The sequence below is a fragment of the Dermochelys coriacea genome, chromosome 18 (assembly GCF_009764565.3).
Source record: "Dermochelys coriacea isolate rDerCor1 chromosome 18, rDerCor1.pri.v4, whole genome shotgun sequence".
Lineage (NCBI taxonomy): Eukaryota > Metazoa > Chordata > Testudines > Dermochelyidae > Dermochelys > Dermochelys coriacea.
Window position 1 is genome coordinate 16,766,856 of NC_050085.1, and position 26,467 is coordinate 16,793,322.

The 26,467-nt window shown below is 47.4% G+C and overlaps 2 protein-coding genes across 2 annotated transcripts in view; both read right to left on the reverse strand.

Annotated features, from left to right (window-relative positions):
* Positions 1-9,314: 9,314 nt before the first annotated feature.
* Positions 9,315-13,692, reverse strand: FNDC10 (fibronectin type III domain containing 10). Its single transcript, XM_043499801.1, has one exon. It carries the CDS (start codon positions 13,690-13,692, stop codon positions 13,000-13,002), a length of 693 nt encoding a protein of 230 aa, XP_043355736.1. The 3' UTR covers positions 9,315-12,999.
* Positions 13,693-23,981: 10,289 nt separating this feature from the next.
* LOC119845152 (Golgi integral membrane protein 4-like) overlaps positions 23,982-26,467 on the reverse strand; it is a 74,433-nt gene continuing 71,947 nt past the window's right edge. Inside the window, 1 exon segment of the mRNA XM_038377030.2 lies at positions 23,982-24,559. Coding sequence (XP_038232958.1) covers positions 24,452-24,559 — 108 coding nt within the window. The 3' untranslated portion in view covers positions 23,982-24,451.

Consider the following 26,467-nt stretch of genomic DNA (forward strand, 5'->3'; position numbering starts at 1 on the left):
TTTCTTTGTTGGGCCTGTCCTGTAGTAGGTGACTTCTGGGTACTCTTCTGGCTCTGTCAATCTGTTTCTTCACTTCAGCAGGTGGGTATTGTAGTTGTAGGAATGCATGATAGAGATCTTGTAGGTGTTTGTCTCTGTCTGAGGGGTTGGAGCAAATGCGGTTATATCGTAGCGCTTGGCTGTAGACAATGGATCGAGTGGTATGATCTGGATGAAAGCTAGAGGCATGTAGGTAGGAATAGCGGTCAGTAGGTTTCTGATATAGGGTGGTGTTTATGTGACCATCGCTTATTAGCACCGTAGTGTCCAGGAAGTGGATCTCTTGTGTGGACTGGTCCAGGCTGAGGTTGATGGTGGGATGGAAATTGTTGAAATCATGGTGGAATTCCTCAAGAGCTTCTTTTCCATGGGTCCAGATGATGAAGATGTCATCAATGTAGCGCAAGTAGAGTAGGGGCATTAGGGGACGAGAGCTGAGGAAGCGTTGTTCTAAGTCAGCCATAAAAATGTTGGCATACTGTGGGGCCATGCGGGTACCCATCGCAGTGCCGCTGATTTGAAGGTATACATTGTCACCAAATGTGAAATAGTTATGGGTATATTTTCACTTGTAACCAAGTCAGGAACTGAGCCTGTGTTGCGAGATGTGAAAAGCTAGAGGCACTAACGCCAAGATCCTCAAAGGTTTTTAGGTACCTAACTCCCGCTGAAATCAATGGGAGAGAGACATTGTACTACCTTTCAGGGTATGAGCCGAACCCCCTGAAATAGGTCTCCTTAAGTATTTCAATAACTGACACTCCTGCTCCGCTCCACCCCCACATCCAGGCCCCAACCAAGCCCAGCTGCAGCTACATTCCCTGCTGCCACCACACTAGAACCAGTTGACAGGCGAGGAAGTCGTGCTAATCCTTGCAATAGCATTTTAGCCGCATTTTGCTGCACCACATCAGCTGGACTCCAGGACTGGTGATAGTAAGTGTATTAGCAGATTTAATCTTGTTGTCCGTGGAAACCAGCTTCTGTTCAGACACATTCACTTCCTTTCAGGCTCTCTGTGTACTCAACACATTTTAAAGCACAAGTAATCCGCAAGCCACTTTGTTGAGAAACTCAGAGGTCTCTGCCTCTCTAGCAGGGGAGATCCACCTTTGCCCAACAGGTAACCATGGGTGAAAATAAATCCTGGCTCCAATGAAGTAAGTGGCAAAATTCCCATTGATTTCAATGGTGCCAGGATTTCACACCACATCTTTTATTCAAGAGACTACAGACCTTGGCATGCAGTGCTCCAGTTTGATAGACCAGAACCAGACAGAGCAACCTAGGGCAGGAATGAGCACATCTGTGTTTAAAGATGAAGGCAGTTGGTGGGGACTGCACTGAAGGACTCCACAGGCTGTATTTGGGCTGTACTTTGGCTGACTCTGCTCCATGCAAGAGTGATGCAGATAATCCTTTAATTTGGATTTTGGTCTCAGCAAACATATTTGTTTTTCCTATTCTTCAAAAAGCAATGAAAAAAGAAAAGATTATGAATTTCAGTTAGTAATCAACATCTAGTAGCCGATTTCCCCCCTCCCCGCATCTGTTACACCATTGAAAACCCATTAAGATATTTTACACATTGCATAACTAAATTCGTTGAACTCACTGTCACAAGATATTATTGAGGGCAAGAGTTTAGCAGCATTCAAAAAAGAATCAGGCTTTTTATAGGTAATGAGAACATCCTCAGTTACATTAAATGGTACAAAAATGTTAAAAGGGCTCTAAACTCCCATGCTTCAGGTATAAACCAATGACTAAATCACAAGGGTCAGGAAGGAAATTTCCTCTGTTGATAAAATTACTCTATAATATTCCATCGTTTGAAGCATCTGGCACTGGACCCAGTCAGAGAAACAGGATATCAAACTAAATGGATCACTGATCCAAAAAGCCAGGGCAATTCTAGATCCAAAAATCTGTTATGAACTATTACTAATGGGACAATGGCAGTTTTATCCTGGCACCCAGTGATTTTTTACAGTATTTTAGTTTTTTGTCCAGCTGCTCAGACACAGTAATGTGTTAGCTCACCATGGCATGAATGATCCTCAAGCAGAGAAATCCCTTCTGTCTTATCCATTACCGAACAGGCTTTGCATGCATTATCCAAAGTGCACTTGTACCTTCTCACATGATGGTCCTCACTGGACTGTGCTGCTCCTCATGGGGACGGATTGGGGGCGAGTTTGCCATTGCTCAGTAACAGAGAAGATGCGGAGAAGCTTGCAGCTTGATTTGCTAGCAGGGGAGCCTGATCTGTCCAGCTTTTTGTTCTTTGGTCTGTGGCACTGCAATCAAAGAGGAATTAGCCCAGAGTAGCTGGAGGAGATAAGGCGACATGAAGCTAGAAACAAATGAACATTCCAGCAACGGGGGCAGGTGTGTGTGTGTGTTGCTGATTTACCACGCCAGAGCCTTTCAGGTGATGCATTTAATTAAATAACATTGAGACCTCATATTTCAATGGACAACAAAGACTAGTGCAATTAAAGTCTGCAAGAAACAAAGACAAATAGGTTTTCAGTGAAAGTTGCCAGTCTTTGCTAAATCATGTATTTAAACTCTTCCTTTTGTAGGTAGCTAGCTCAACCAAGACACTGGGTGTTGGAGCTCTCACTCACATACCCCTCACCATTGAAAACACCAGTACCCACCCGTATCCACATTGGATAATAGCTTATTACATAAAGTAGCTCCATTTCAATCATTTTCGTATTGTGATCTGTATTACTGTAGTACCTAGAGGCTGCACTCGAGAACAGGGCCTGCAGAGACACTTCAGGGACATCTACACAGCAGCTGGAAGTGTGCCTCCCAGCACCTGTAGGCAGAAATGCTAGTCGCGTGGCCACGCTGATGCAGGCAGCAGCTCAGGCTAGCCACCTGAGTACAAACCCGCCTAGGTGCATGCTCAGGAAGTTAGCCTGAGCCACCACCTGTGCGGCCGGTGCCACGCTGCTATTTTTAGCATGCTAGCTCAAGCAGAGCTAGCACCTGTCTACCCGCCCTGGGAAACACAGTCCTAGCTGCAGCATAGATAAACTCGTAGTAAGAGGCAGTCCCTGCCCTGATGAGCTTACGGGCTGGAAGCAGAGTTACAAAGAGGAGACGTAACCTGCCCTGTTCACAAGCAGGTCCAGGACTAGAACCCTGAGTCCTTGGTCAGTGCCCTACCCACTACACCACACTGCCTCTCAGTGGGATGGCTCAAGAACAAAGGGACTACTCAGCATAAGTAAAGGTGGCCAAATAAAGCCCTTTATATAAGATGCTGCTGGATTCTATCCTTGTCTTTGCTAACGAGTTCTGTGTCTCTTTGGACAAGATGCTGTATCTCACTTCCCCCCTCTGGGAATAATTATCCAGGCCAATTCACCTCAAGGTGCCAGGCTTATTTTGCTCACCCATATGAAGTGCTTTGAGATCCTCAGTTGGAGGACGCTATGAAAAATGATTTGGTTTGAGAGAAGCATTATTGGAAAGTGGTAAAATCATATGAAGTTCCAGTTATTACAAATGATAAGTTATGTACGAACACTCCTGTAGTGCCATAAGAATTGGTGGAAAATTAAGCAATTGGTTCAAGACAAAGTTTTAGGTAAGGCAAGGTGGCACGGAATCACCATCGCATTTCATCGTGTTCTTAAATGGGATGTTAGGAACAGTAGATGAGTTGGAGAGCATGACATTGGGTAATCTAGAGTTAAGCTTATGCAGATGATAACTGGCAGACATGTTTGAAGGATGATGACACTCTTTGCTACCTTGGGAAATTGGTGTGGCCCTACAATAAATGCAAAGAAGAAGTGGTCGCATCTTAGAAAAGGGACAATCGATGAAGTGTTTAAATGCAGCAGCAGTGAAATCCTAGAACAAGTAAAATCTAACCTGTACCTAGGAAGCTTGATCAGTGCTGACAGTTCCAACAAGGATATGATTAAAAGGAGATGGATGGGCTTTAGGTACAAGTAATGCACAGAAGTTGATGTAATTATGGACTGGTAAAAATATTAAGTTTGGTACCAAAGTGAAAGTGTATCCAACCAGTGCATTGAGGGTATTACTCTGTGGTCTGGAAGCAGCTGCATTAAATGAAACAGCTGTCAGAAAGCTGAAGGCAGTAGGGATGCGAGGTCTTTGGAAGACACCAGGTGTAAAGCAGAGCGATCTTCAGCCAGATGAAGACGTGGGAAGGACAGGAGAATGTGAAGTCAGGGAACAGGATTGGCTGCGGCTGACAAGATAACGATGGTGGGGATGCTGCAGAAGATAAACAGATCACAGGATACCAAATAAAATAATGCAAATGCAACCAAGGTTAGTCAAACCTAGAGGCTGACCACTGAGCAGCTGGCAGGACATGGTATACAGTGACATGACCAGATGGGCGGTCAATGGAGGAAAAAGCCCTGGTCAGGAATGGATGGGGATGCTGTTCTGCTCCTCGTGTCCATAAAGATGCTTTGGGATGAGAAGGAGGAGGAAGGGGGAAAAGCCCAACTCTGCTAGGCTGCTGTAAGCAGATTCTTGCCTCGTTCCTAGTAGACATTTCCACTTCAGTCACTGAGCTGGGGAAACCTGCCTGCATCTGCATGCAGGAAAATGAGCACATCCATCTTCATACTAGTGGTAGGGAACACCAGCCCCATCATATGCAAACACATGAGCCTGCCAAGCAAATAAATGATATCGGCATCTCTTCTGGGGCGAGAGAGAAGAGAAGCAATAGTGACTTTGTTACCATGTAGGTAGAGCAATACAACTCAGCGCAAGCACTATTAGCGACTAGATAAACTGCACACCCAGGGTTTGGATTGCCAGGCGAAATGGCACTGTGCCCTGCCACTATGGCAGCTCCACCTCTATCAGCTGAGACAAAGTAGGGTCCAGTGATTATAGGGTCAGCTGAGGACTTGAGAGACCTGGGATCAATTCCCTGCACTGCCACAGCCTTCCCAGATGACCTCAGGCAAGTCACTTAGGCTGAGATTATTGAAAGTATTTAGGCACCAAACTTCTATTGTTTTCAGTGGGAGTAAGGCACCTAAATCCCCTTAAAAAGCCGCTCTGGGCCTCAGTTCCAAGTCTGTTAAATGGGCATGATAGCTCCGCCCTACCACACAGGGGTGTCATGTGGATAAATACAGTAACGATTGTGAGGCACTCGGGGACTGCGGTGCTGGGGGCCAGAGAAGTACCTATAATAGAAGGATCAAACCTCTCCATGTGGATCATGTCCTAACTGGCTGTTGTTACTTATCTGCTAAAGCATCTCAGGCCAGACTCCACCCTGACGTACACTCCATGCAGTGCTATTGGTTTCAGGATGCCTAGCTGTGGAGAACCTGAGCCCTGTGCGTGTGAACTGGAGGAAGATTATTGTCTCTGCAGTAAACATACCCATTGTAACAGGGCAGGACAGAAAAAGTTCTCAGGAGGCTCAGATTTGTATGCAAAATCACTGTCACTGTGTAGTCAAGGTTTAATCCAGACTGACAACAATTTATTATAATCATCATGGTGGTAATGCCTAGTGGCCCTGATCGAGATTCGGGCCCCATTGTGCTCGGCACTGTATACACACACTCCGTAAGGACTGGTCCCTGTAATTAGACACAGCAGACAAAGGGAGTATCATCATCTACTTTTCACAGATGGGTCACTGAGGGACCCAGATGGAACTGGGTCACTGAGGGATTAAGAAACATGCCCAAGGTAGGAGTCCATGGCAGAACTGAAAACTGCATGCAGGTGTGATGAGAGTGCCAGCATGGGGCCAGGAAGGACCTGGTACATCCCATCACACAGAAGCTGAGTTCAGTGCCTTAATCACAAGATCATCCTTCCTTGATCTCACAGCCTCTAGCTGCCTTTCCGTCCATTCTGTTTTACAATCAGGAACCAAACAAACAAATCAGTAAGTAAAAACCCTACTGGAGTGTCTCACTGTTTCCCCAGAGCTCCCTGCCCTGGGGCCTGGTCAACCAAACCCCCTTCTCTCTACTCAAGGGCTGAATGAATGAAAGAGGCCCTCTTTCATCCCTGGTGATAATCTCTCCAGGTCCGAGTGGAGACAGGCTCAGCCATTGCAAGGGAAGCTTAAAAACCCCACCACCCTGAAAACAGTGCAAAGACTGGATCCGGTTTTCAGCTTGGATGGCCCTCAAAGAGATAGTGCAAATAACACTCGGGGAAGGAGAGAAGATGCATCTGCTCACAATTAGCCTGCAACAGACCTTACCAAGCATCATTACTATAACTGCAGGATTTTTATGCAGGGACACGATAAGGTAGCTGTTATCTACCATTCCCCTCCCGTCAACCTACCCCCTCTTCTTTCTACAACGTTTTGGTGAAAACCTGCCTAGCGGGCTGCAACCCTGCAAGATTACTACTCCAGGTCTCCATGGAAGCAAAGCACCAGCCTTCCCTTCACCTCACAGAGAAGCAAAGCACATTGAATTTTCCCTTTGATGTAACACAAAACCGAATGGAATTAGAAAACAAAACAAAAAAAACCCCCCTTAGCCTGAAGCTGAGTTCATCTCTGCCTGGGAGTTGAGATGATTCAAAAGGCAACGCCAGTCAGAAGAGTTCCGTTCGCCCACCTTTCCGCAAATACCGATTTTTGTCCCATTTAGCACAAGGGCACAGAGAAAACTTGCTTGCAAGCATAATTCAGCAGGATCCTATTTTAACAGCTGCACACATGGCCTGCAGACTGCAGGGTATTTGTGTTGAAATTAGCAGGTAAGCCCTGAGTCCAAACACCTCTTAGACTGCATCATTTGGATTTTTAACACCCCAGTTGCTAAGGTAGAGACAACATAGCAAAAGCTATTTCCATTTTCCCTCCATAATATTAATATACAATGGTCAGCTCCCGGGCTGGTGTAAATCAGCACAGTGCCATTGAAGTCCATGCTGAGAATCTAGCCCCAACTCTTTATAGCTGTCCAAAATGGAACAGGATCAATCATACCCCTGCAGCACAAGCTGTATATTTTGCAGAGACTGGCTAACAATGCTTAATTTAATTGCCCCATTTTATACAACCACTGAGTTTAACACAGTTTGTCTGGATCAAATTAATATCAGGGCACATACACGTAACACACCCATTATTGCTACATAGGAAATTCCTTATTCATGCTGTAGAAAAAATCAAAAGATCAATTGCAAATGGGTTATTATTGAACATGTTGCTTTCTTGTTTTGCTTAACATCGTATACAAAGGGAAAGAATTATCTAATTTTTCCTGCCCCAGAGCTGTGATGTATTGCCAAGATTTAATTCACTGAAAGCCAATGAGAAGCCATACAATATTGTTTTACACATCCCATCCATAATGCATAGAAATGAATGTAATGCTGATAAGATAACCCTTCTGAGAGTTGCAGCAATTCCCCGAACAGGATTAAACCTTTGTAGTACATCTTGTTGCTCTCATTTCTTACCCCTCCTGCCCAACATGCTGCAGAAATACAATCCAGAAAAGCAGATGACATTGCTAGAGGGTCTTTCTATATATGGGGTAGAGTGGGGAAGATGTTGTAGTAAGTGGATTTTCCCTACCACTATCTACCGATGCAGTTTATTTGAAAGATCCACACATAAATCTAGGAATTAACTGATGCTGTTTCTGCTAGTGTAACTGAGATCAGAAGCTGGTTCTGTGAGTACATAGATTAAAATAATTTGGGATTGTAGACGAGGCTTGGGTCTGGAGCAAGAACGGCTTTTAATGGTTAGATTGGGATAGTTTCTATTTAAAAACAAAAGATGTGTTTATCCTCACACTGATCATTTTGGCTCAGTGGAACTTCTCACAGGGGAAAGATCAACACTATCAGATCTGATTGAAGGGCTGGGGCCTTACCTTTATGCTGCATCTCCGTCCTGCTTCTTTTATCTATCTAGACAGCAAGCTCTTCAGGGTAGGGACTTTGTTTCTCCCCCTCAGTATTTGGAAAGTGTTTAGGGGATTAGGGGTACTACCACACTCTAAATAAATAACAGTTCACTTCACCCACTCCAGAAATTCAGCCACTTTGGGGTGGAAACTGCGCTAGGTGAACTACCAGCCAGGGCTGTTTTGACCATGTTGTTATTAGTGGGGAAAGTGATTCAGTAGGGAATGTAGTGTGCTCAGAGCCTTTAGCGCATGTATTTAACTCTGCTATTAAAATGCGGTAGATACTGTGATCTCTTCTTTACAAAGAAGCTCAAGGAGAAGAAAAGAAAAGAAATTGTGTAATGTTTGTCCCAAATTATGGTTCATCAATGATGGATGATGAGAAATTAAAAGTTAATTTTTAATACTCTTATTTTAAATGGCACATAAATCTGAATGGACCATTGAATATCAAACTGAGAAAGACCTAGATGGATTGGGCCACAGCTTCAGCTGATGTCAATTAGCATAGCTCCCTTGATCTCAATGGAATGATGGCAATTTACATAAGCTGAGGATCTGGCCCATTATTTGGAAAATAAAAGTTGTTAAAGAGGATTCTGTTTACTAAAAGCAGGTTAGAAGTCAGATGGTTTGGATTCTAATCTAGGGTCTGCCAGAATAGTTCTGTGTGACCTTGGACAAGTCACTCAATAACCTTTCCGTGCCTCAGTTTCCTCATCTTTAAAATAAAAATACTTGCACTTGCTTGCAAATCACTTGAGAACCTCAAATGAAGCAATGCTGCAATTCTATTATACTGGCCAGAAATCAAACCAAAAATATGGGTGTGAAAGTTTAACCACAGCTGAAAATTCCAGCACAGCTGAGAACATACTTGCTGTGCAGCTGAACCACCAGTGTTGTTGTTTTTTTTTTTTTAAGGAAATATTTTTACAACTAATTTGCTGAGAAACGCAGACAACAAATGCAGCATTATAAGGCCCAATCCAAAGCCCAGTGAAGTCCATGAGTGACTTTCTATTGACCTCACTGTTTTTTTGTTTCAGGTTTGTAGATATGTGGGACACTGAACAAGAACAAATAAAAAATAATGGTGTGTACAGAAAACTTGTTTGTTGGGGGGGGGGGGGGGAGAATGGAAAAAATCTTTGTGGAGGAGTATTATGCTTACAATGTTTTCCATAAACCAGGTGCTCCAAAATTCCATGCGTTTCTACCTGTATAACCAACGATGTGGCAATTATTTTACAGCAAGAAATATAAGTAGAACAAGCTTTAGGTGGGTTTATCCACTACTTGAATCAAAAAGGACTTCTAACTCACCTGATCAAAAAAAGGTATCAGTCAGAATTTGTTACGTTTTTATTATTTTCTTTTAATTCATTAAGGTCAACTCCAAGGTGATACAAGGCTCATTAATTATACATTTAACTTTCAAGTCTGGCAATTCATGGCAAGACGAAGGACAAGGCAGCAACAGCGAGTGACAGAAATTGGTCCAAATGTACAATACGAGTTCCACTCTACTAATCCTGCCTAGAATTGGTCATAGGATAGATGCATGTGAAGCCTTCAAAGGAAACAGGGCCAAATTCACTGTGGGTTTAAATGCACTGAATTCAATGGATTTACACAAAGGATGACATGACTCCACTAGGTACAACTTGTCTTAATTTTCTTGAACTAATTTCAGATTTCACACATTCTCTCTGTTTGGGGGGAAAAGTGAATGATATTCTCTGTCAGGGCTCATCCCCCAATTGCAATTATATTTTAAATAGTCAGGTGGTTTTAAACCAAGGTTCATAGGCAAGAAACTCATGAAGGGAAGAAGTGTAATTTACAGCAAGCTGCTTGTGAGAAGGAAAACATGAAGAAATAATGAAAAAGAAAGGTATTTTTATCTGACAAAATACAGACCTTCAGCTTCCTGACCACCCTCAAATTATTTCAGTCCTAAAGAGAAATAAGTTTGCTTGATGGATTTAAAACACACAATGTGGAAAAAAAGAGAAATGTAGGCTGTTGTATGGCTATACTCATCTGATTAGTACAAATATTGTATTTTAACAATGGATTCTAGAGGGTTTCTACATATGCCATCTACTTACAAGTTTTAGGTCTTCCATACTACCCAAGAAATGCCCACTGGGCATTTACTGATTATAAACGTGTGTTTATTCAGACAAAACACTTGAGTTTCATATGTGATCAATTAATAATACACTGTTACACAAACCCTATTTTCCCCCTACCGTTATTTTTAATGTGATATAATATTAGATTTTCGTTACACCCGTCAACTATGTGGAGACAAGACTAAACAAAAACTAACACAGAAGCTCTAGGAAGGTAATTTACTCTATTTTAAATATACATTAAAATTCAAGTAATATTCAGCGAGTCTAGGTTTATTTTCCTATCAACTAGACAAAACACTGTGGGAGGTACACGTTCCTATAACATTTACAACAAGAACAGAAAGGTCAATATAAATGGGTCAAACTTTCAACTCTAAGGCACAATATAATGAATTCTAGAGTTTAGCTAAAATCCTAGTTTACTATCACTTCGAGTGAGCGGATTACAGCTCGTGCTCCTGTATTAAAAATACTCAGCTCCTACATGACAGAATTCAGCGTTTAGGAGGTGTTACCTTAATGGAACTAAGGTGTATTGCATTTTCAAAGATGGGGTAGCAAAGACTAGCCATAGTAGTTATTATTGTGTATTTTTCACACCGCTATAATTAAAGCTCAGTTCATGTTTCATTATGAAGCCCAGTTTTCAGACTCTGTTCAATTGGCCTTTTTAAATTGCAGCAGGCAGAAACCGGAGATTCATTGGCTAGATCCATTTTTTTTTTCTAAAAACATTGTTACTTTTGAAAGGGCGTAATGCTGTTGAAGTCAATGACAAAACTCCTGTTGATTTCAATAGGGGCAGGCCTGGGCCCGAGTTGTTGAGCTGCTTAGCATAGGGCTTGATCCAAAACCCACCGCCGTCAATGGGAGTTTTTCCACTCAGTTCAGTGGACTCTGCATCAGCCCCCGAGTTTCTTAAGCTGTATTGATCTACGCTCTTTGGCCAAGTTTCAGGATAGCATTCCAATTCAGGAAAGCAATTAGGCACATCTAAATCAATGGGATTTAAGCATATGCTTAAAGTTAATCATGTGTTTAAGTGCTTTTTTGATTTGAGGCCTCTAAAAATAAGTTAGTTTACTTTTCAAAACTGCAGGTTTGCTAGCACTTCATGCAGATTCTTGATTTTTATCTCACTGAGATATTTTAAGTTTGAAAACTGGGTACGGCTCAGGCAGAATAGCTGCTTTTTAATTTACTTTATTTTTTTTAAACCAAAAATAGACAACAAAATTCCCAACCTTTAAATGATACACTTGGCAAATTTGCTATTAAAACAAAAAGACCGTGGTATTTTAACAACTGGTCTGCAAATAAAATGAAAGAAAACAATTTCATAAAAACAGTGGTACCTAAAGAAATATGTGCTAAAGAACAGGCTTATATTTCTGAGTGCTTTAAATCAGCACTAATTAATATGCCTAATTTTGATCCTATTATTAACTTACTCTATTTTCCTGGGAATTTTCCTGTGTAACACGATTGCAGAACAAACGTAACAATCTAGGATATGGCACATAGTGTGAGGAGTTGGGGCTTTCTCTGTCCCATCTCTTATCGTCTTGTGTAATGTTTAGTTCTAAAAAATCACAATAAAATGCACACATCAACATTATCTCGAAGGTTGCTTATAACCCAATCTTTCAGGATTCTATAACACTTACTTTTCTATTAGTAATGTCTGCATGCCCAACCACAATGACATCCCTCACAAATATTTCACAGTATAAGTTCATTAACACACAACACTGATGTTCAGACACCTGAATGTGCAACTATTTCTCCCTTGCTTCTTTCTAAACACAGTTTCCTTTAGCTATTTAAAACTTCCCTTGGTCTAGTGAAGACTGATCTATAGAAAGTCCTCTATGGAAAATAATACCGGATACAACTCAAAAAATCTTTGAGTCATACAATGGTACTGAGGTCCCTCAGGTTGCTGCAAATCTGCTCTGAGTGATGGCACTGGTTTCCTCTGGATTTAAACTTTCATTGTCACCGCTAGCAGGAATAGAAAGGTTATAAGGCTTTGGTAACCCCCAGATAACGCTTTAGTCAAAGTCTACCCCCTACAGCACTGTGATCAATATGCATTTTGGAGTCAGCTAGGAAGAGCAGTGTCCATCTCTACCCTGGATAGAGAGGGATCCACCATGCCCAAGCTCGGTATAGGGTTCCAGGCCCCTGGCTGAAGAGGAAGCTCCAGGCCCCGGTTCCAGGGGCCAGTTCCATCCCCCTGGCTGCAGAGAAAGCTCCAGGCCCTGGCTTTAGAGGTTGGGTCCAGCCCCCTGGCTCTAGAGCTCCAGGGCAGATTCCAGCCCCCGGCTGCTGAGGGCGCTCCAGGCCCCGGCTCTAGGGCCCGGTCCCAGCCCCCCACCGGCTGCAGAGGGCGCTCCAGGCCCCCCCCCGGCTCTAGGGGCCGGTCCCAGCCCCCCACCGGCTGCAGAGGGCGCTCCAGGCCCCCCCCCCGGCTCTAGGGGCCGGTCCCAGCCCCCCCCGGCTGCAGAGGGCGCTCCAGGCCCCCCCCGGCTCTAGGGGCCGGTCCCAGCCCCCCACCGGCTGCAGAGGGCGCTCCAGGCCCCCCCCGGCTCTAGGGCCCGGTCCCAGCCCCCCACCGGCTGCAGAGGGCGCTCCAGGCCCCCCCCCCGGCTCTAGGGGCCGGTCCCAGCCCCCCACCGGCTGCAGAGGGCGCTCCAGGCCCCCCCCGGCTCTAGGGGCCGGTCCCAGCCCCCCACCGGCTGCAGAGGGCGCTCCAGGCCCCCCCCCGGCTCTAGGGCCCGGTCCCAGCCCCCCACCGGCTGCAGAGGGCGCTCCAGGCCCCGGCCCCAGGGGCCGGTGGCAGGCCCGGGCTGTGGAGCGGCCCCCACCCGGCCGGGGCCCGCGCCCTACGTGCCCCTCTTGGCGGCGGCGGCGGCCGGCGGCATGAGGTGCTCGGTGATGTAGGCCACCAGCAGGCAGATGACGACGAGCATGACGCAGATGGAGCCCCCCACGGCCGTCATGGCGACGACGATGTCCCGCAGGCCGGCCGGCTCCAGGCTGAACTCCACGCACTCGGCGCGGGGCGCGCCCGGCCCGCCGGCCCGGGCCAGGGGCTGGAGGCACAGGCGGTAGCGCACGCTGCCGTGCGCGTCGCGCAGCAGGTAGTCGCGGCAGCTGGCCCCCAGCTGGACGCTGCCGCAGCGGAAGCGGGTGTAGGTGCCGGCCCAGGAGCAGTTGAGGGCGAAGCCCCGCAGGTGGCCGCCGGGCGCCCGCCACTGCAGCAGCACGCTGCCGTTGGCCAGCACGTTGGCCACCAGGGCGCGGCCCGGCGAGCGGTGCGCCCTGCAGCTGGCCGGCGGGCACTGGAAGTCCCGCGCCGGGCTCCTGAAGCAGAGGCGGCCGCTGGCCTGGCCCTCGCCGAACACCTTGTAGGGGCACCAGGGCGCCGCGCCGGAGCCGTTGGCCGGCGGCGGGTCCCAGGCAGCGCCGCCGCCCGCCGCCCGCCTGCCCCAGACGGGGCCGGGGCCGGGGCCGGGGCGGCGCGGGCAGAGGCAGAGCAGGGCGAGCGACTGCAGCAGCGGGCCCGGGCGGAGCATGCTGGGCCGGCCGGGGGGCGCCGGGGGCATGGAGCGGAGCCGGGCGCCGCAGCCCTAGCAGGCGGGCAGGGGCAGCGCGTCGCGGGCCAGCTCGCTCCCTGCGGATCCGCGGGCACCGGGCATCGCAGGCGGCCGCGAGCGACGTGCGCCGAGCCCAGCGCGGAGCCTCCGGCTAAGTTCGCCCCGGGGCAGGGAGCGGGGCCCCGGGGCAGGCGCTGCCTGCTGCCTCCTTCCTCCTCCCGGAGCGACGCGGCGCCCGTCGGACCCGCCAACTTCCAGCGACGGGGCTGCGCCGCCCCCCCGGGCGGCGTCCAATGGAGAGACGGCTCCGGCGTTAACTCTCGCCGGGCCGCGGCGCCCACACCCGCCTGCCCTGCGCTTCGGCAGAGCGCAAGCGGGGAGCGGCTGGAGCCGCAATCCGAAGGGAGGGCGGGTGGTTAAACCACAGCCCAGGCAACGAATAGCTCAGACCCTCCCGCGTCCGGCTTGCAAGACAGTGGGGGAAATAAGGCTTGCTCCTGACCCTCCAGCGCCCCCGCCCCAAAGCTCCCAGTCCCACCCCCGTTGAGGCCAATGGAAGGATTCCCCTTAACTTGGGCTGGGTTTTAGAGCAGACCCACATGCATTTGGATTAGGGTTGCCAGGTCTGGTCGGACCTGTGGCTGGAGGTTTCATCACATGAGCTAAGCTTTAATTAGAGGTGCATCTTTAATTCTTGGAGACTCCAGGACCATGCTAAAGGGTTGGCACCCCGAATTTGGATCACATCCAGGCCCCCTGTGCTTTATGGAGAGGGATGAAGGCAAGGGCCTCTACCCAAAAGTTCCATCTGTGCTTGACTTTTAAATTATCCCTGTCACCTGCGCAGTTCTGCCAACAATAGTAATGAGAAGAGACTTGGACCAGTTTCTTTCCTGTAGATTCAAATCAAGGCTGGATGCCTTTCTAGATAATGTGCTTTATTCAAACAAGTAACCCAGCCTGATAGAGGGTAACTGGGTGAAAGTCTCTGGCCTTGCATAGGAATGAGGTTAGAATAGATGACCTAACGGTCCCACCTGGGCCTTAAAATCTACAGAGCTGTGACTGAAATGGGGAGTAACAGAATTCCTTTCCCTTTGGAACAAAGTATCGCTACAGATCTGTTTTTCAGGGTTACCCCTTCGCTGCATGTTGTACAGGGTAGGCCCAGTCCAGCTGGCACTTCCTGCCATGTAGCCCAGAGTGATCCCATTGATTGACAGCACTGTACTGGTTAGGAAATGTTTGTTAGAGGGCCCTTTGCTAGGGAAAATTGTAGAAAGTTTCCTGGCACTGCTCAGACTCGTGCAGCTCCACCAGCATTAGCAACATTGAGAGCTTTGGCGGAGACAGGTTGCAGGGCTGCCACGGGTGTTTCTAACACCCCATCACCTAACCCTGCTTGGACCAGACTGATATTGACCCAAAGTTAAAACAGAAGTGCTGTTGGGGGGTCACACAGTAAGTGGATAGCAGGAATAGAACCCAGGTGTCCTGCCTGCCCGGACCAGGCTATGTCAAGGTGAGTGAGTGGTATCTTAGTCCTGGACATGGTTTTGTCTGGGTTTTCTTATAAACTACAGGTTATGCTTTCAGGTTTAGAATTTCAATCTTATTAAGCATGGCCCTGGGGAGCAGGTAGGGTTGATTGGCTTTTCTGAAGAGGAATGGGGGAGGGGGGGAACTTGAGCATGACATACTGGGTCAGACACAGACGGGTGAAAGGCAGTCAGTGGCATGGCTTGGCTACAGTCATCATAGCAATTAGAGAAGAAAAAGGACTCGTTAAGGCATTTAGTCCAGTCCATTGCTAGCTCAGGATACATCAACGCTCTAATAAATGACCATGGTTGGCTCCAGTAGCTGCCTTGGGACGTGGGGGGCTTGGGCTGGAGATGGGTCCTGTCTCCACTGCAATAAAATATATGTGGCACCAAGCCTCAGAGCTCAGGTCAGTTGACTTGGGCTGGCAGGGGTAAAGGCTGCAGGGCTAAAAATTGCAGTGTAGACTCTTGAATCTGGGTTCTCAGATCCTCCCCTCTCCTGGGGTCTCAGACCCCAGGCTTCAGCCAGAGCCCGAATGTCTACACTGACATTTTATAGCCCTGCAGCCTGAGCCCCAGGAGTCAGCTGTCAGGGGCTCTGAGACTCGGTGCTGTGGGTTTTTTACCAGTGTACACACACCCCCAGAGACTTGTAATCCCAAGTCACTTCCAGTCGCCAGAAGGACTCATCATCCATTCACTCAATCTCCTGGGGTTAGCCATTTCCTGCAATACAGAGGGAAAGCAAAGACAACCGTTGGTGGGGACATAACACCGGGCAAGTTTGCTGGACCGCATAATGCTTTCAGAAAGCTCTTGAAAGATTTATGCTGGGAGTGTGTTCCTGCTGATCTTGCCGTTGTCAAAACGTGCAGGAGATTCCTGAATAACTAAAGGATGATAAAAATACACATATAACCTCAACTCTTTAAGGATCCTTTGCACAGTTAAAGTGGTGGAAGCTGCTCTAAATCTTGCCTAATCCCAGACTCCACCCAATGCTATAATTTGCTCTGTGTTATAAACAACTTTATGAAGAGTCTTTAGAGGTTTTAAGCAGCAGAGAAGCCGGAAGTTACTACTGTACTTTCCCCTCCTCCACCAGTCAAGGGAGACTATAAATATTGCTGAAGGACAAGATGCTTCACTTTGTTATTGATTTTTTTACCTTGAAATAATTCCTGGTCCAACACTGGCCCGATCATTGCAAAATCATGCAAGGAAGAATTTTCAAATTACAGTTTGTAGAAAAACATTGCAATCAAGAATATGGTTAATGTTCCCTAATCAAGAGTTGAATGTTTTCTTTAGTGACAATATTAACTCATTTAGCCCATATTACCTATAACAGTGACCATTCTCTGAACCTATGGATTAAGCAGCATAGTATTAAATATATAGTGCAGAGAATGTATGGTTTCTTCCTCTTCCCCCTATCCTACACCATTAGTGAATAATGATATAGTCCATATATAGAGATTTATACTACCTCTTTATCTATTATATCTGCTGCTTTTGATGCCAAGAATTAGGTTTTAAAAATAGCTACCATTTGGTGTCACAGATAATGTGTGCTGCCCCTGCTGGTATGCATATATTATGGCCAGCATCGATTACATGATCAGTAATGCTGCACACGCACAGACACACAAGAGGAAACATAAAGGTGAAGTATTGGCTTCTGATTAATTAAGAACACAGAAGGGAGGGAAAAATCAAGGTTTGTCAAATGCGGGCGGGGGGAAATCAATGTTTGGCAAATGCAGGGAAAAATCAGCATGGGCTTAAGCTGATGAGACCAGACTGCAAGCAGAAGAGCACAAAATGAGAACGAAAAGCCGTTATAAGGAATGATGCATCTGAAGAAGTGGGTTTTTTTACCCACAAAAGCTTATGCCCAGATAAATCTGTTAGTCTTTAAGGTGCCACCGACCTCCTTGTTGTTGTTATAAGGAAGTGGTCACAAGCGTCCCTTTGAATGAGAAGAAAAGGGAATCTTAGCTGTGTTGTGCAGAATGACTGATATATGTGGTTGGGACGTTTGTTCTAACAGCAGAATGTGCAACAAATACTTAAGTGGAAATAACAATGTAATATGGAAAATGCAATGTGTCCTAATAGAAACAATATAGGAGTGAGAAATCTGGATAGATGAGTATCTATGCTTTTCTATGAGGAACATTTATTAGCGTCTGAAAGTTTGATGTATAACAAAAGTTGTAGCACTGACGTTTGATTGAATGTATTTTACTGCCTGAGAAAATGACTTGGCCTGAATTCAAGCAGTTACTTGAATGCGTTCAAAGCATAATTAACTCCTGTCTGAGATTTATTAAAATGTAGCTCATTTTAAATGTGATGAGCATTTATATGACCAAATTGTCTACCGTTGAGCCAACTTCTCTGAGTGACTTACCTTTTTAATTGTCGTTTGCAGTGTTGTAACCCTGTTGGTCCCAGGATATCAGTGAGACAAGGTGGGTGAGGTAATATTTTATTGGACCAACTTCTGTTGGTGAAATGTACAAGTTTTCAAGCTACACAGAGCTATTCTTCAGGACTGGGGGAGGAAATCCGAGTGTCAGCTAAACACAAGGTGGGGCAGATTGTTAAGCAGGCAGGGTTCACACATGCTGTAGGAGACCATGTCATTTTAAGTGAGCACTGAACCGTTACACCGGGATGGGAATAGGGAGTGCTATGCTGCTAGAGGTGCCTCATCATCTCTTACAGGTCAGAAGCCTGTTGAGGAAAATGTATTGTCATTAAGGACCCAATAACACTTTTATTAGTGGGGGTGTCTGGCAGGTGCCCGGAGCCCATTCCACCTTCCATTCTTCCTCCCTGAAGTCTGTGCAGCGCTGCCATCCGCTATTAAAACAGATTCCACTCTAAAGCTGGCTTCATTTTGGTGCTCAAGGGTGTGATCCTGTACCTGCCTCACAGGTGGTTTGTCAAGCATAACTAAAGAATATTTGCAAAGTTTGCCATAGTCATGCCACTAGAGTCCCTGCGGTGTAGACATGGCCCTAGCCTGGGCCTTATTTTATGTCCCTGTTAAAACCTATGGGGAGGAAAAACCAGAGAAGTCCTGTTCGTCTACTGCCGTAGAAGGGAGTGCCCTAGAATGCCTCAGAACAGGTGTCTGGATTTGCTAAGGATTTTTATTAATTACTCTATGGCCAATATTGTAATGTTGCTTCCTTTGAGCCTAATTCAGCTACTCTACCTCATGCTGAGCAGTACTTTAACTGCACAAAGAATCCCTTTGAAAGCACTGAGGCTGCTCACTGAGTAAAATGCTACTCTGCATGAGTAAGGGTTTCCAAAGGAGACCTTTGACTGTTAGGTTGTTAGAAGCGTTAGTCATTGAAGGAAGAGCCTTTGGAGACCCCTGAATACAGAATCGGCTCATAGTGAATTTGGAAAGAGTAGTGGGGAATGGTCTCCAGTTATTTACAATTTCTTTATACCTATGCATGGTAGTTTCCCCTCTTAAATCCCAGAGCACTGGTACTCTGCCAGCCAGCTCCGGAATGCAGAGCATCGTAGGTATATGGGGTCTTCCAGCTGGGACAAATTTCCTTCCAGAACAATTATACAAACCTTTAATTATGCAACACCTCTGACTGAGCATTCAGTTGAACAAGTTGCTGTGAGTTCAAGTCCTCTTCAAGGGGACAACACCCTGTGCTGTTGTGATCATCGGGCCTACAAATTGACCCTGTTTGTGAGCTCAACTGGGAAAAGTGAGTGAAAATTAATAAAGTGTCACAATAACCTGTAAGAACAAATGTTGAAGGTGCAAAAGGTAGACAGAGTAAAGGAGTCATTAACAACAACAGAAGTCTTCCTGCTGTAGCTCAAGGACTGTGTTAAGATCATGCGTAGTGAACAAGAAAAGCATAGAACTGGAAATCAGTGACCCAAAATTGGTGTGTAAGAAAGTAGGTGGACAAAACGATGAGAGGATGGGCTATTCCACCCACTGCTCCCTTTTGGCATCCTTCCGCTAGGAGAGAAGTGGACACACATATGCTGGTGGACTGAAAGATGGGACAACAGGAAAGAGCGAACTTCACCATCGTGGCTGCTGCCCTAACCATCTCCTGGGAGCCAGGCTTCCATTGGGCCTGCGCTGTGCTGACCCTGAGACACGTCCTGGCCAGAGAGAGGAACCCAGATGACTTCACCACCTCTGCTGCCTTTGGCTAAGTCCCAGATGCCCCCTGAGATGTGAACCTTTGGGGCCCTTTTCCCTTGTGTCTCTTGTTCCTTCCCTACTTTATTTATTTTCTACGTCTCTCTTTTTGCCTTCTGTCTAGTAAGAGGCTGACTATATTTTGCAACCCTGCTGTGAGCCTGTGACCAGAAAGAGGCTGCTAAAAGCCATGCCCTAAACAACCAGCCCCATAGCAGGAGAAATTTGCAGAGAGGCTAATAAGACCTTGTGCTGTGCCTATGTTTTTCCAGCAGTGAGGTTGCAAGTGAAAGTCAATACCAGAGACAGAAGCTGCACTTACCACTCTGACCTCATACCAACCCTGAAACGTGCTTGTTTACAAAAATCGAAGCTCTCTTTTGATAAAGTTCTGGAAGGGCCAGAAGGGAAAAAACAAAAGCAACAAAAAAACAACGTTTTGCTTCAATGCCTGAGACATATGTTTTATCAGCCAATCGGAGACTTTACATCAGGAAACACCTTATCCTACATTCAGCAAATGTGCATCCATTTGCATCTGTTGTCCTGAAACTGTTGCATTTGCTTAATGTGGTTAAAAGACACCTGTCACCTGCACATACGCTGCAGAGCCCCTCACCTGGCATTCCGGTCAGGATGCATAATAATCCTTAGCGTCTTGATAAACACCTGCCTGAAAGAACTGGACCAGTGCCCTCCCCTGAGTTCTCTCCACACCCAAGTGACCTGCCCACAGGACATCATGGGCTAACTTCAGCATTGGTTGGGGACCGGGAGCTGGGTTTGGTGGGCTCTGGTTTGAGTGTCCCAGATCATCCTCCCCAACAGGCACCTTCAAGTTCAAAACGGGAGTATGGAGAGTTCTGGCTGGGTCACACAGTTTCCCATTCGCATTAGCCAGTCAACTATATACAGGACTAAACGCTGGGTCCCCTCTGACTTTGGGTCAAATGGCTAAGCCCGGCATGCCTTCCCCAGGAAGTTGTCATGAAAGGTTTTAAGCCAAAGCTTTGGCTCAACATTTGTTCCCTTGACATCTCAGTCTTTTAACTGTATTTTCAGGCTTGTCCCTAATCTGCCGTCAACTTTCTGGCTATGCTGCCTGGTCCAACCCTTTGCTCCATCATCTGCTTTTAAGCAGCCTTCAAACAAGCTTTAGTGCTCTTGTACACAGATGTATCCCCACCATTTTGCTGCTTTTCCATTTTTCCTGTCCCCTGGCAGAGTAAGGGGAGTAGAATACACCTCCTATTCCAGCCCACAGTTTAGAGGGGACGCTAGAGAGAGAATTATAATGGGGGGCAGTTGGCTCTAATCCAGACAATTAGGGTCCAGGTCACCCAAGGCTGACAAAATTAGCACAATGCTGTGTAGATTTTAGACCCACACCTGGGTTTGGTAGACAGTCCACAGAGAGGAGCTACTTAGGTCTCATTAAAGGCCAGCATATACTGGCTGGATGTTAAATGCATTCTCTGAGGAGGGAGCCTTGCGTTTAGGGCTGAGTTGCTATATTCCTTCCGAGTCAAAATTTCAAAGATTACTCATTGCTGCTATGCAGGCAGGGAATTAGCCTCCTCATTTAGATAACCTCTGCTGAGTCTCTCTGAATCAGCACACCAGTCTCATCACTACTAGGAGTTTATTTTCAGCACTTAACCTAGCCTGTTCCTGTTCCCACCATCTGGGAGCCACAGGTGAAGGAGAACGTGGAAAGGAATAGAGGAGGAGAAAAAATTCAGTAGGAAGCTACCTGTATTATTCATCTCACAGTGCCGACTTGGGGACGCAGAGATGAAACCATCACCCTATGAGTCACTGCTGATCTTATCTTGGTTTGTAGAACAATGATGTTTCTAGGGCCAGCTGAGAATTAGGGATGCGTCTGGGTAGATACATTCTCCTCTGATTAATCTATTTATAGCAGGTGGTGGAGACAGAATCGTGTTGCTTCCTGCAGCAGGGTTTGGAGGAGGATAATGCAGAGCGTAGGCACACTATTAACCATTTCATCCAAATCACGCTAGCTAATGCCTATTCCTTTGTAGCTTACAGTGAACTCCCTAACAGATCACGGCGTGGCTTCCTGTGGGAGAATGCATCACCCGCAGCAGTGCTGCTTGGCTAATGTGCCTCAATCCTGACCTCCAGGGACAACCTGGACTAAGAGGCTGTCTTACTGAAGGCAAGGAATTTGCCATTCTGTCCCTGGCCTCTTTGCTGAGGGGGGCAAGTTAGTGCCTGTGGCAATGTGGACAAGTGTCCCCTAGGCCCCAGCTAAAAGCCTTCATACAACATTTTGTCTCTCCAAAATATTTATACGGGTTGCCCAAGTTCTGAACACTCAACTCCACGCTATATTTAAAACAGCAGGATATATCAATGAATCGTTTGAGTTGTCCAAAGCAGACACATTTGGGAACAATGCTCAGTAGCTGGAGTTTTGTGGAATTACTCCAAAACCCCAGGGCCCAGTTAAAGCTTCACTTATGTGGGCAAGTGAACAGTTCCTGGCTATAGGTCTCTGGCCCAAGGCTGGAAAAGGGGAAGTACTCCAGTTATGAGTGGCGAGGAGAGGGGAGCAGCTCTGTGATGTGCAGAGATATTAACACAGCCTCAGCACATATGCTAACTAGCCACCCTTTCCACCCCACAGAGCGCTCCCCTGGCCGGCAGTGAGGTTTCTGCTGAGAATGGCTGAGGGACATCTGAAGGTGGCACATCGTCTTCCCATGAACTTCAGGCTGTTTTTCATTCGACTAAGGAATAGCAGCTATTTTGACAAGACAAATAAAATCGGGGAATAGGATTTCTTAAAGCCATTGTTAAGCTCAAATTCTCTTCTCACACCTAGGCAATTGCACTGCAATTAGTGGGGGTACGCAGGTTTAACAGAACACAATTGAACCCCCCTGGGGTACAGAATTGGGCAGGAGGGGGTACAATGGCTCCCGTCTTGGCTGACACACTGGGGACTGAACTGAGCACCTCCAGAGCTAAAAGCATGAACTAAAGAGTTAGGGCGTCTTAGCTGGTGGCTGTAACGACTCGCATCCGCTGTGGGTTGGCACAGAGGGGGTTCTGTAGCAGGCACGCAGCAGTGGGATGTGTGCGTGCTTGTGCTTTTGGAACTGGAGCAGCTAAGCTGCATCCCCGCCGTCTCTGGGAAGTTCTGAATAGCATGACAGAACTGTGCTGGTCCCAAGTGGCCAGGGATTAGTACAGCTTGCTCTAATAATAAATCCAAGATCAATGTCAGGGGCAAGCGAGTGCCTAGTAAATTCAAAAGTAGGCACCGAGGGAGCGATTGGTCCGTATCTCCCCGAGAACACACTCCTGTGTGGACTTCGTGTGACTATAACAAGACTATAACAGGGTTCGGAAAGGATCTATCCTCCATGAACTTATTGAATTCTATCAATTACTATTAGCCAGGATGGGCAAGGATGCAAACCCATGCTCTGAAGTGTCCCTAGCCTCTGTTTGCCAGAAGCTGGGAATGGGCGACAGGTGATGGGATCACTTGATGATTCCCTGTTCTGTTCATTCCCTCTGGGGCATCTGGCACTGACCACAGTCAGAAGACAGGACACTGTGGGCTAGATCGACTATTGGTCTGACCCAGTGTGGCCGTTCTTATGTACATCTGCTCCCTAGCATGTTTTGAAACACACCTTCCGTAATATTGCTGAGGGCCAGTAGCACTGTTAATGGAATAGTTCAGAGGGGATGGTACAGAAGAGGGGGACAGATGATTGTACAATCACCAGGAAGTGAGCATTGTTTGCCATAGTGAAACGTCTGGCTCTTTTTCCCCCTCCCCTCCATGGTCCCTTCCAAACCATGCACAAGAGCGTTCCAACTAGCCAAGAATGACCAAGAGCTGCAAAAGTACGTCCCAGTCAGAGCCCACACCACCCACAGACAACTCTCTTCGCTCAGTAAGACTCACCACTGCTCCTTCCCTTCGCAACAGCTGCCGCCTCCCACAAGCATTTAATCAGGACCAGCAGCAGTGCAGGTTGTACAGGTTTAGCCACAGATCCATAGGAAGAACCCAGCTACTGGTAACATTGGCAGCTGCGAAGTGGTAAAATGGTTGCTGCCTCTCCCCTTTGCCAGAGATTTATCAACGATGCATTCAACACAGCTGATCATTCTGGTCAGGAGACACATGAATGAATCCACCCTGGGAGTCTATTTTGGTATAACCCTCCCCCTACTCCTAACCACCCACCCACAGTCCCCATGAGAGTCAGGCTCCCATCAAGCCATCAGAAGTAACCCAAAAATTTACCAAGTTGAGATATTTGCCCCTTGCGCCCAAAGGTCTGTTTAGTTTCCACTCCCACTGCCCCTGCTCTGGGCTCCGGCTGGTCAGTTGCTGATGGACCCCAAGTGTTTAAATGACCAAGATGTTCATTTTTCCTGCCAACACCATTTCCAGGTGGGGTTTGCCAGCAGGAGGCATGCTCCAAGTTAGCAACAGACACCATTTTAAAGAAGCACCATTAACCAAAGGATTTAGAAAGAGATTCCTTTGTATTAGAGATCATCAAATGAGTCCAGGGCAGCAGCCTGGGCCAGTGAAACCACTGGTGTCTTGTAGTTCTGCAAACATCTGCCTCACCCGTGCCCCAAGCAGTAAAAAATTTAAAAAAAACCTCCATCTGAAACGAGGGTGAGGAAAATAAAGGGGGGGGAATCAACAAGCACCCCCGAGAGAAGCAGCAAGATATGGCCACGCCGGGGGTCAGAGAGCCCTTCTGCTTTCTCCGCCAGCGGGCAGCGTGGCTGAGATTGCACCAGGCACCCCCAGACACACAATGTGCATTTGGAAGTGGCCTGCTTGTGGGCTGGCCACACATTCCTCTGGCTCCGCCTTCGGAAGTTCACACTGGATCCATGTCTCTCAAGGAGATTCCTGCAACTCCTCCCCCCCGCTCCCATAACACGGCATTCTCCTCCTGGGCGCTCTGAGCCGCTGGCACCCTCAGTAGTAATCGTCCTTCTTGCTCTCAGCTCCTGGGATGCCACCACGGTCCTTATGCTCCTGCACCAGCTCCAGATCATCATCATCCACCTCCTCTCCGTGATCCTCCTATTTGCAGGGAGAAAGGAGAGATGGAGAAATCAACACTGAACAGAAAGCAAGAGCCCAACCCAGTCAGCCCAGGGGTGGCCAACATTCATGGTTTCGCCACCAGTTAACGTGGGCTGGGATCCAGGTCTGGGTTTAATTCTTAACCCTGCCACACCCTTCCCTGGTGACCTTGGGCAAGTCACTGAAAGTCTCTACCCCACCTGTTAACCTTCCTCCCTCTCACCCGGTGTCTTGCCTCATCGGTTTAGATGTCAGCTCTCTGGGGCAAGGACCATCTCTTAGGCCTAGATTACACTAGAAAACTAGGTTGGTTTAACTACATTGATCAGGGTTGTGAAAATTCCACCCCCCTGAGTGGCATCATTAAGCCAACCTAAGTCCCATGTAAGTCGCGGGGAGGTGGATTTCCTACTCCCATGGGAGAACCCCTCCCACTGGCGTAGGTAGGGTCCACGTTGAAGCACTATAGCAGTGAAGCTGCACTGCTGCAGTGTTTTAAGTGGAGGCAAGCCCTTACTGTGTGTCTGTACACAGTGCCTCGCTCACTGGGGCCCTGGTCCCAGGGCATGTCCACATGATCCAATACTTTGGACTCTGGGGAACGCCAGGGGTGCTAACTGGCCATTTAGCTGTCATTCACAGCTGTCATTCATGAACATCCCCCTGTATTTAACTGTGTGAACCCCGCAGGTGCAAACTGACCAAAGTCCAATTTTTCAAGGACTACTTGAAAAATACTCAGTTCCTACAGGCAGTGCATACAAGAACATATACTAGGGATTCAGGGAAAGGGTGGGCGCGGCTAAACTCCCAGGAAATTACATGGCTGTGATTTACAGTTAATTGGCCAATTAACACCCTGTCTTTCCCTGGGTTCTGATGCACTGAGTTGGCATCTTTAGGCATGGATACCCAGCCACCTACAGCTAGCAAGCAAATGGGGGTAGCTCTAATTAAGCGGCACCTGGCTTGTGCCGTACTACTCAGAGATCGGTGCTCAAGATTTAGCACAAACAAAACATTCCAGGGCCTTATACTGCTCCGGAGCTCAGCAACCTTCGAGCTGGCCCCAGCTCCACAGGGGGAACCTCTCCAGGCAGCCTAAGGCCCTGAGCACCAGCTGTATTAGAGCTGTTGGCCTGTGAGAGCATCCCGCTCCCCTGCGGGGTGCTTACATGCAGCCATGCAACTGCTCATTACACATGTGGGCCCGGACTGGTATTGAACAGGAAGCTGGCTAGGGAGAGCCAGGCACAGCTTGGGTCCATCTGAATAAGACGCCAAATCTGGCACTGATGTAGCAGTTCAAATTCTTTTGCTGAAGCCTGAGGCGCCTTGCTTCCTGCACCATGGACAGCCCTCCCATCCCACCACCAGCAGCACACACAGGGTACAAGCAAGGTGGGCTTTCTCCCCCTGGGAGGTTTCTGACCAGCAAGGACACTTTGGGGCACAGGAGGGGGAGGGGGCTCCAAGGTAGATTTTTATTACCAACCACGCTCGCCAGCAGCCTGGTCTCTCTCTCCTCGTCGGTTTCTAGGAGATGAGCTGCTGCTGGCTTTGCTGTCGCCAGCTTCACTGAATCAGCCAGGCCTAGAGCTTTACTCTCTGACCCACTTTCCAACAAGCACATCTAGCCGTTAAAATAGCAGAAGAGTCAAAAAGTGCTTCCAGGCCCCTCTCAAATCTCAGATCCCTGTCCGCGCGGGCTGGATGGCACCGGGCCACTCGAATCGGGTACAAAGCGCAGCTCAGCCTCAGAACCCTACCCCCAGACTTTGGAAAGGCTCCACTCCAGATCTGCTGCCTAGAGGCTATTGGGACTGACTACCTAGAAAAACATTAGCTTAGGGGTTTGCAAACCTCTGTTTGGGGCCAACATCTAAACAGAGATGGTCTTGGGGA

Coding starts and splice junctions, on each gene's coding strand:
- FNDC10 (XM_043499801.1), bottom strand. CDS start 13,692: ATGCTCCGCCCGGGCCCGCTGCTGCAGTCGCTCGCCCTGCTCTGCCTC.